General features: G+C 42.2%; 1 protein-coding gene across 1 annotated transcript in view; it reads right to left on the bottom strand.

Moving 5' to 3' along the window:
• Positions 1-257: 257 nt before the first annotated feature.
• Positions 258-10851, bottom strand: part of LOC105894587 (integrin alpha-1) — a gene marked incomplete at its 5' end in the record, with an annotated part of 23887 nt that continues 13293 nt past the window's right edge. The window contains 12 exons of the mRNA XM_031577457.1: positions 258-2856; positions 3398-3511; positions 4858-4953; positions 5915-6019; positions 6139-6243; positions 6836-6949; positions 7654-7762; positions 8356-8445; positions 8576-8652; positions 9340-9435; positions 9587-9713; positions 10059-10135. Of these exons, the coding sequence (XP_031433317.1) occupies positions 2797-2856; positions 3398-3511; positions 4858-4953; positions 5915-6019; positions 6139-6243; positions 6836-6949; positions 7654-7762; positions 8356-8445; positions 8576-8652; positions 9340-9435; positions 9587-9713; positions 10059-10135 (1170 nt within the window). The remainder of the gene's footprint in view (positions 2857-3397; positions 3512-4857; positions 4954-5914; positions 6020-6138; positions 6244-6835; positions 6950-7653; positions 7763-8355; positions 8446-8575; positions 8653-9339; positions 9436-9586; positions 9714-10058; positions 10136-10851) is intronic.

Here is a 10851-nt window from a genome sequence, read left to right as displayed (position 1 = left end):
GAAGGTGGACACACACACACACACACACACACATACAGACATATATATGCACACACACAGACATACAGACATATATATGCACACACACAAACACACACACATACACACACACACACACACAAACAGACACACACACACAAACACACACACAGACACACACAAACACACACACACACAGACATATATATGCACACATACACACACTCCCAAACCTGAGTACACACACAAGCACAAAACATTTCACTGTCACTTCCAAGTACAAAAAAAAATATTTTTTATTTCTCTGCATTCATAATTCTCTTCAAAGCATGTGCAATGACATTTATTTCTTTGCTTCGGTCCGTGCTGAGGAGTAAACATACAGTATGCTGAACCAGTGCATTACATAGAAGTTTCACAGCAGTGCCCATGACTGGTACATCCCCCCCATCGCTGCCTATCTGTAGTCTCTCTGAGCGCAGGTCTGAAGTCTGACAGGGAGACGTTTGACTTTACATTGTGTCTGCAATATTCTCTCAACATTGGAATACACTTAACATGGAAAATCTTTTACTACGGTTGATGTTTTTTTGGCTCAGATGTAATCAAACTTAGAAAACATACAATGTGAATATACAATACAAAATACCAACGTTTCTCTTTTTTTTTTTTTTGCCAAATGGGGTACGCAATTTTAGGAAAATGTAGGAAATGGACTAGTATGCATTGCAAAGTCCATAATACATTAGCCAATGCTTTTCTAGGGGTTCGTAGAGAGACCAGCAATGGTTTCTATGGTTGTCTTGTAGCTGAAAGGGTAATTGGAAGGACTAGCACCAAACAACTGACAAATTGAGACATTTAGTACAAACTTATGCGTACTGTTAGGCTGAACAGACTACTTGCACACTGTTAAGGCTGGGCTACTTTCCAACTGTGAACTAATGGCTACAATCTTTTGTAGTTACAAAAAGCAGTGAGTTATTAAGGTAAGGAGCTCAAGTGAGACCCGAGATCATTGTTTACATATTAAAAACCTCTTTGTGTGATGAAACCAGTGAAATGTGAATGATCATGGATGTAGAATTACATACAATACAATTGAGTGGCGAATAAGGATTTTCTGTGCAAATTACTCAAAAAGTGTGGACAAAAAATGCAGGAATAATAGCTGTGTTTGATTGTCATTGTTCTGTACTGTCTGGGTCTATTGTCAATCAACTTTTGACCTTTGACCTTATTATATACCTATAATCAACCTATTGTTGACTGATTTTGAAACAGGTACGGTAACATGCTACATGTTATTATGGAGATACCATAAGTGAAAGATGAACACCAAGGTCATAAGTTGAAGTCTGAGAGAATCCAAGCATACGCACTGATACACCTGAACTGTAAGTCACTTTGGATAATTGTCTGCAAACTTAATACACACAGAAGTGCCAACTTGACAGTCATCTGGTTATCTGAGCAATGTTTCTCATCTTTAAGAAGAATTAACACCGACGATTTAAGGGGAAAAATGCAAAAAAAAAGAGCAAAAATAAAAATATTGGTGAATAAATATATCTGTCCATTTCACCAACAATAATAAGTCTCACATGGAAACAAACATGGGCTTATTGGGTCAATATTTCAGTACGTATGTAAGTCATAAATTCAGTATTTACATATTTTGCAGACCTATTTCTCAATTTATATGCTTACCTGACACATTACAGTTAGCACTAACTACATCACCTGAGTAGCAAGTTATGGGTCATTACCAATTCTGTCTTTCAGTCATTTGAGAATCAACTTCTTAAATGATGCACTTTGCACATAAAACCCACAGACTATGTACAGTTTAACCTTTACAAATACTTACAATAACAGTACAATCAATTTCAAAGTCAGATGAGGGTATAATGCATGTGAAACAGATCAGTGTCTTATCCAAAACATTAGCTTCAAAGCTGAGAGGGAATGAGCCCAAAAACGGATAAGCATGACTAAAAAAAAAACCCCGAAAAACTCAGACTCAGCCACCAAAAAAATGAGCACAACTATGTTCAATATTTGACACAGAACCAACATACAGTGTTTCAAGTTAGAAAAGAAAAAAAAAGAAGCTAGGTCTGCAGTGGGCCTTGAACCCGGGCCAGGCCCCCGCAGGAGGTTGTCTGGTGTAGAGGGACGTGGCCGTGGGTCACGCGGAAAGATCAGTGCTGCCGTGGGTTACAACCTGAGGTTCTTTGATGCCGTATGATGGATGATGGTCCTCTGCCGTGGAGACGCAGAGTTCAGGGGCCCTGATGAACCTCAGGGCGGGCTGGTGAGGTGTGCTCGTGTGCCCTTGCATCATTGGACGTGAGAGTGTAGCTTTCACGCGGTCAACAAGCACAATCGCACTCGTTCGGTGAAAAGCTCGTGAAAAGTTGGGAAAGCCTCCTCAGACTGTACTCCGCATATTACAATCTGATCGAACGTGTCAAACAGTGACAGGAACACATGGCATATATACAAAGACACAGTGGGACCTGCAGACCACATCTCCGATTCAGGGTTCCAACATGAAGTCCCATAACAGGCATTGTCCCCTTTTATGAGTTGGCTGAGTATTTGAACATTACATTGTCCATGGTGCTGCGAGAGCATTACTGAATGCTCCCCTCCGAAGGTGAGACTCTGGCGTTGGAATAAGGGCCGCTCCGTGTGGGGTTCAGGTGGCGTAGGAGGACCACAGGGGTCCCTGGTGGACAGCAGATACTTGGCACAGCGTGGAGGCTCGAGGGTGGAATGATCTGCTGTGTATGTGGGGTCGGTCTGAGGCTCTCAATCATCCCTCATCTCCTCTTTCATCTCCTCCATGGATTTTCTCCTGAAGAATCCAAACTAGGGGGGTGGGAGTGGGGGGGGGGGGGGGGGGGGGGGGGACGACAGAAGACAGATATTTTAGAAGACAGAAGCACCACTACAGTATTGGAGTTGTATTTTCTATGGTGCAATGTCCAGCTTCATCCTACTGCTGCATAGCTCTCGTCAGGTGATTTGAGATGTTCACTGGACACTGACTTCACGGGTTTTAATTTAGGAACATTTCTAGTATTGGTACAGTACACTTTGCTATTAAACATTCAGTGTGTTCGAAACGGGCTAAAATGCTGTCTGACTGGGTATCTAAATGGACAGCGGGGCATCGAGGCAGCTATCTACCGTTTTGAACGCACTCGTCAAATCAGGACTCACCTGAAGCGTACAAGGTTTATGTTTCTCTATTAAAACTGATTGAGGTACGGGCACACTAATTCTGCATGACGAACACCATTGTATCTTTTTATTGTGTTGAATGTAAAAAACACGTTATGACTGGTCCTTACACTAGGCATTAGTTCATTATGACAGACAGCTGTAACGGAGACAAGGGGCTTCTTACCTTCCATAAAGCGAAGATGACCAGTGCTAGCAGGAGCAGCCCTATGAGAATGCTGAGGATGATGATCCACAGTGGGATTCCACTCAGGGACGTTTTAGTCACCTGCACTTTGACCTGCCGTCAAAGAGAAGGTTTCAGACATCAACCACGATCACAGATTCAAAGAGAAGGTTTCAGACATGCACCACGATCACAGATTCAAAGAGAAGGTTTCAGACATGCACCACGATCACAGATTCAAAGAGAAGGTTTCAGACATCCACCACGATCACAGATTCAAAGAGAAGGTTTCAGACATGCACTACGATCACAGATTCAAAGAGAAGGTTTCAGACATGCACCACGATCACAGGTTCAAAGAGAAGGTTTCAGACATGCACCACGATCACAGGTTCAAAGAGAAGGTTTCAGACATGCACCACGATCACAGATTCAAAGAGAAGGTTTCAGACATGCACCACGATCACAGATTCAAAGAGAAGGTTTCAGACATGCACCACGATCACAGATTCAAAGAGAAGGTTTCAGACATGCACCACGATCACAGATTCAAAGAGAAGGTTTCAGACAAGCACCACGATCACAGATTCAAAGAGAAGGTTTCAGACATGCACCACGATCACAGATTCAAAGAGAAGGTTTCAGACATGCACCACGATCACAGATTCAAAGAGAAGGTTTCAGACATGCACCACGATCACAGGTTCAAAGAGAAGGTTTCAGACATGCACCACGATCACAGATTCAAAGAGAAGGTTTCAGACATGCACCACGATCACAGATTCAAAGAGAAGGTTTCAGACAAGCACCACGATCACAGATTCAAAGAGAAGGTTTCAGACATGCACCACGATCACAGATTCAAAGAGAAGGTTTCAGACATGCACCACGATCACAGATTCAAAGAGAAGGTTTCAGACATGCACCACGATCACAGATTCAAAGAGAAGGTTTCAGACATGCACCACGATCACAGATTCAAAGAGAAGGTTTCAGACATGCACCACGATCACAGATTCAAAGAGAAGGTTTCAGACATGCACCACGATCACAGATTCAAAGAGAAGGTTTCAGACATGCACCACGATCACAGATTCAAAGAGAAGGTTTCAGACATGCACCACGATCACAGATTCAAAGAGAAGGTTTCAGACATGCACCACGATCACAGATTCAAAGAGAAGGTTTCAGACATGCACCACGATCACAGGTTCAAAGAGAAGGTTTCAGACATGCACCACGATCACAGGTTCAAAGAGAAGGTTTCAGACATGCACCACGATCACAGATTCAAAGAGAAGGTTTCAGACATGCACCACGATCACAGATTCAAAGAGAAGGTTTCAGACATGCACCACGATCACAGATTCAAAGAGAAGGTTTCAGACATGCACCACGATCACAGATTCCCAGCTGCCTCTGACGGACTAACAAAAAGGAAAATACGAGTGAGCACTCACGAGTCTGGCGTCGTTGTTCTTACTCAAAACAAAGAGCTCTGTGTTCAGGTTCTTCAACTCGCCGTGGACTGTCATGGACACGGTTGAATATTCCGCCTGCAGAATGAGAAACCCACGTTCTGCATCAGCAGGTTATCAAGAATATGCTGGGTCCTCCTGTCAAGCACTAAATTCCACCTATCCTGTCAATGTTTTTGCCATTACTGTTAAAGAAAGTATTAGTATATTTTATCATGAATGTCTTTTTGTTTTAAGGTTTCTTCCAAAATGCTGTGTGCCCTGCTTCTCCATGTAGATTGGACTTTGGAAGACAATTAGCAGAGTCAAGAATGTTAACCCAGAAACCTCACGTATATGTTTACATAAGATAAGGAATTGGGGGGTTGTGGAATGTCTTGTTACTGGGCAGAAGTAGAAGGTATCCTAAGTGCATCCCAGAGTCTTGACTGTCATACTGTGTAAACATTGGTTAATAAAAGGACTTGTTTTCAGCACGGCACGTCAGACAGACTTAAGGTGTCTGTCTCCGTCGGGGCCCGTTCGAAAACCGTCCAGTTCACTTATATGCTGGGTAGTGTTTTTAACCTGCTAACTAACTGTTGAGGGTCTTATCCCTGACATTTATTATGGGGACATCAGGGCACTATGGCACTTTGGGAGCCTATTGATTATTATTATTAATAATTATTATAATTATTATTATTTTTAGATTAGATTCAACTTTATTGTCATTGCACAGAGTACAAGTACTGAGGCAACGAAATGCAGTTTAGCATCCAACCAATTTGGACTTCTACTTCAACTTCTAAGAGCCAATGGGAACATGGCTGGCTTCTCTCCTTTCACAAACAAACCAATCATGTTTGCTTTTTTTTTTTGTTTGAATCTCCACAGCTTGTTCGAACTCTGCATTTCCATAACATTGAGTTGGTTGACATACCGATAATTTCCATCCGTATTAAAACCCACATTCATTCCTCCATGGTTGCCCTGGAGACATCCAGCATAATGCGTGAGACTGGAAGTGGCTGTAAATATATAAGCAAGCGGTTCTCACTCTGACAAAGGTGGGCTTCCACAGTCTCAGGGTGATGTTGACCTGATTGATGTTAGCAGAGGGCAGGTAGCAGCTGAAGGACCGGCACTCAAGCTGTGAACAGCTCTGAAACACACACGAGACACATCAGGGACAAAGTCCAGAACAAGCTTGTTATGTTAGCAGTGTTATAATCGTGTTCAACGTTTCCCGTAACACCCCTGAACTGGGATGGGATAACTTACCACTAGGTACTGGCTCAGGCTCTCTTTTTTGGGGGTTGGTTTGTGAGGACTTTCGGGGTGGATTTGTAAAGGGTTTATGAGGTTGTCTGTACGGCAGTTCACACCCTGTGGGACAGAAAGAACACATAATGAACAACAGATCGATAGACTTATTGTCTATTAGATATAGGGATATACTGTCTGTTAGAATCTAGCGATCAGCACTGTATCGATTTCTGCAATGTTACTGTAACATAATCATACAGTCAGCCATTTTGAACCAACATTTTGGCAAACAAAGAGGTTCAAAATGTTCAGAAGATTAGCTATGACCCTTCACATGGCACATTGCAAGCCTGTGAGCGTGTTACTAACATATTGCGTAATAAAGTGAATGTGCATATAAACAGGACATTGTCATAAGCTGGCAAAATGACTCAGGCTTCAGAGTGGTTTTCTCAGACCATGTAGAGGTCAAAGTTCACTGTTCCCAGTGACAAAAAACAGCCAACTTCCTTTACACCACATCCCTCTGAGTTTTGATTGATTGATTTATTTATTTATTTAAGCCTCGGAAAACACATTGAGGAATAAGACCCTCATTTACAATGGTGCCGAGGGTACAATGAATAGTTAATACATTGAAAAATAAAATAAAGAAATTAATAAAAAAAGTAGCCTATACGTGTTCACTGCAGGGAGAGTGTGTGAGCGGTACCTCAGACGACGAGACATGGGTGAGGTAGAGGAGCATGTTCTTGTAGGGCGATGTCTGTGGATACTTCACTGTGAGCCTGAGGTCAGGAATCTCCACATTCGCCTCCTTTTCAATCTGGGGGGGGGGGGAACAATGAACGATGCTTGTGAAACTGCTACTCATCCGGAGCAGGGAGGTCAGGTGAGCTTCTAGGAATCTATACTACAGCTCAGTCTTTTATTGGAGTGCACTTGGGAACAGGTGTGGCTACGTCAACTGCCTTATATCTAGCTTTGGTACGAGAAGCACAAACATTTGATTTGTATAGTTCACTATCAATAATAAACAAAGAGTAATTTCACCAATGCTAAACACATTTTAAGTACATTATCACATACATCAAACTCAACTACAACCAACTGTCAGCTAGGTATATCAATATGCATTATGCACTAAACACCAATTTCTGAGGTTAGTTTCTGATATTAGTTTTGGTATCATCTTGAAATTTATTTTTATGTTATATGGTCATGTGGAGGACCGATAAACACACGTCTCGTTCCCACTAGCCATCCAGGATATGCATTATGTAGTTCTGTGTTTTGGGCGCGGAAATGAAAGAAAAGCTTTCACAGCATGACACTGTTAAAAGTCACTAGACACATTGTTAGCAAGGTTTTTTTGCAATTGTTTTTTGCATGCCTATTAGGTGGTTAGCTTGCTTGTTTTAGACAAAACTCACTTTACTGAGCGTAAGAAAACAGTTATTGATGGTGAACAGACTATGCATATAAAATGGGAGGTCTCTTTTTATCTTGCGCTTTTTATCTCCTGCTTACCGTGTAGCTAACTTTCATCTCGTCACCAATCGCACTGGTGTGGTTGAATACGCTGGGAAAAGTCTCTCCCTCCTTTATGACAATGTTTTCCTCTTTCATGTACTTAGTTCTGGGAGAAGGGAGGAATACAAGAAACGTCTCAAAAACGAGCATTTCATCCTGCCTCCAACCATTTTGAGCTGGAAGCTTCATAGGTTCCATTTTGGGTGATGGCAGTCAGAAATTCGAGGCACAATGTCAGATAAATCAAATTTCCGTCATAAAAAGTGTGTATTCAAAAGTAGAATATACTGTTGTCATCACTGGATTGCTAAGTCTACATTGCAGTACTGCGTTTTTACAATAGGGGGCAGGCTTGGATCATATGACTACACACTCTTCCTGTTACTAGCCTGATTAAGTACACTCTAGAGGTTAAGAGACAAGTCTGTATTCAGTTTTATAGTAGCCTAGATTTGTTTATCAAAAGTCCCAATTTAGGATCATTCAGCATAATGACAGAATAATTACATTGCTTTTAAGTACAACCCTGCAGTAGCAAACCATGATCAAAAGTCTGCAAGAAGACCACCTCAAAGGTTGCGAAAAGTTCAAAAGTGTTTAAGCCAGACAAGCTTTCTGATAGGACTTTGGCCTTCTACTTCACTTTTAAAGGTGTAGTTCACCAATGACTGACTCAAAGTTAAAGTTGATGTCACTCACGCAGTGAACTTGAGTCTCGCCTCGTAGACCACAGGGAGGGTGATGTGCACCTGGTTGTCATGGAGAGTTGATTCAGACTCCTCACTGTCACTGTCAACAAGAGCAAGAGCACATAAACCTCACGATCATCTGGACTGGTACCTCTGAAGCATATACTGTTTCAATCACGCTCAAGAACAAGGACTGATTGGGGAGGGGTGGGGACGTGACGGTGTCTTACGTCGTTGCCACCACATGGATTGAAATGTCCTTCCGCACGTGAGCAGGATTCACCTCGAAATGGATGCGGAACGCCTCCTGGGTTTGCGAAACATGAGGAGAAGATTTAGAAAATGGAATTTGTATGTCTGTTCAAACAGTCCAGTTCAGTAAACGGAAAGGGCATGGCACACAAGCACTGGCAAAGTCTCATACATTCATCTCCAGTGGACATTAAATATAGTCTGAATGTATGGTGATCAATCAAAAACTGACTCATGTTGTTTTTGCTTAATGTAATGTGGGTAATGTGTATGTGTGTGTGTGTGTGTGTGTGTGTGTGTGTGTGTGTGTGTGTGTGTGTATGCGTGTGTGTGTGTGTGTGTGTGTGTGTGTGTGTGTGTGTGTGTATGTGTGTGTGTGTGGTGTGTGTGTGTGTGTGTGTGTGTGTATGCATGTATGCATGTATGCGTGTATGTATGTATGTATGTATGTATGTATGTATGTATGTATGTATGTATGTATGTATGTATGTATGTATGTATGTGTGTATGTATGCGTGTATGTGTGTATGTATGTATGTATGTATGTATGTATGTATGTATGTGTGTATGTATGTGTGTGTGTATGTATGCGTGTATGTGTGTATGTATGTATGTATGTATGTATGTATGTGTGTGTGGTGTGTGTGTGTGTGTGTGTGTGTGTGTGTGTGTGTGTGTGTGTGGTGTGTGTGTGTGTGTGTGTATGCATGTATGCGTGTATGTGTGTATGTAAGGGCCTTACCTCTGTGTTTGCCTTGAGGAACGGATAGCCCACAGCACAGACCACTCTAGTGTTGTTGGGTTGACACACGGTGTTCCTGTTAACCCCACTGATAGACTTTTGGTAGAGAAAAAAAAAACATGTTCAAGGCCACATTTTCAAGTTAAGTGTATCTACTATTTATACCTTCATTGGGCTAATTTATCTAAAATAATACAACCTCCCTCTCCCCTCTTACTACGTCAAATGTGGTCAAAGATGAACTCACCTCCACTTTGACATAGTTGATGTTTTCTGAGTAGCTCAAGCTCACTTTAGTGTTGTATGCATGGTCCTTGCTGTTCTTAACATAGATGCTGACATTGAATTTCTCCTGGTTTGCCTTGATGAACATACTGAGTGGATTCAAAAAGTAGAAAAACAGCTGTGTTACCTTCAAAAACAAATATGTTAACAATTTCACATTTTATACACAAGGGGGCGCCAGGGTGCCCCCGCCCTGTGACAGCTACCCCATGCTCAAAACAGGAGAGGAAACTGTTGTCAACTGTTGGTTTGGTGAAAGTTTCCATGCTCTGCTCATGCTGGAAAAAGAACTGATCACCGTGGCAGACCAGTGATTAAGACTTAAATGGAAGCATATAAATATATCTTAGTGGCTGACAAAAATAGATGCTCCAACAACACAATTAACTCAAGCTACGCTGGCACTGATGAGCTCATAAGAGCTACTGTAGTACCTTGTTCTGCTAGGTGTCGCGGTGAGGTGCAGGTCTGCAATGCAGATGTCTTCATTTCCACAGTCGACAAGGGGGATCTGGAAGACAGCCAGAGTAGATTATATTATTATTATATTATATTATATTATATATTAAAAATATCATCAGACGGTTCAGGCTTTATCCCTCTCGCTTGTTTCCGATGAAGATATCAGATGGAGCACAAACTGAGAATGACAAGAAGGAAAAGAGAGGACTAGAGAATATAGAGAAGAGCAGACACAGGTCCGCTGGGGGAGCCAAACACTTCTCTGGTTCTCTCCTTACTCAACATGGTGTTTGTTGAACTTGAACTCTCTGCTAAATGAGTCTCCAATCCCTGGGCCCAAGGGCACCAGTCTGTTCTCACTGAACAGAACTCCCGGTCTCACTGGAGACGTGACAACATCAACAGGCGTGAGTCCAGCACGGAGATTGACCACTGGTCAGACGGGTGTTCTGTAATGTCTCAGGAAACCTATGCTTCCACGAGATAAATTCATGTGGTGTGTGTGTGACAGTGAGTGTGTGTATCAGTCTGTGTGCGTCAGTGAGTGTTAGTTCGTGATTATGCTGGTATGTGCATTTCAGTGTACAGAAGACATCTGCCGCCTGTACACAAATAAGCTTTTATTTGATTTTTGGATGTGTACACGTGTATTTAGTGTGTGTGTATGTGTGTGTGTGTGAATATGCGGGTGTGTTTGTGTGCATGCTTCTCTGTGTGTGCGTGTGTGTGTGTGAATATGCGGGTGTGTTTGCGTGCATGCTTCCC

The sequence above is a fragment of the Clupea harengus genome, chromosome 12, assembly GCF_900700415.2.
Source record: "Clupea harengus chromosome 12, Ch_v2.0.2, whole genome shotgun sequence".
Classification (NCBI taxonomy): Eukaryota; Metazoa; Chordata; class Actinopteri; order Clupeiformes; family Clupeidae; genus Clupea; species Clupea harengus.
This window is presented reverse-complemented; position numbering and strand designations above follow the sequence as displayed.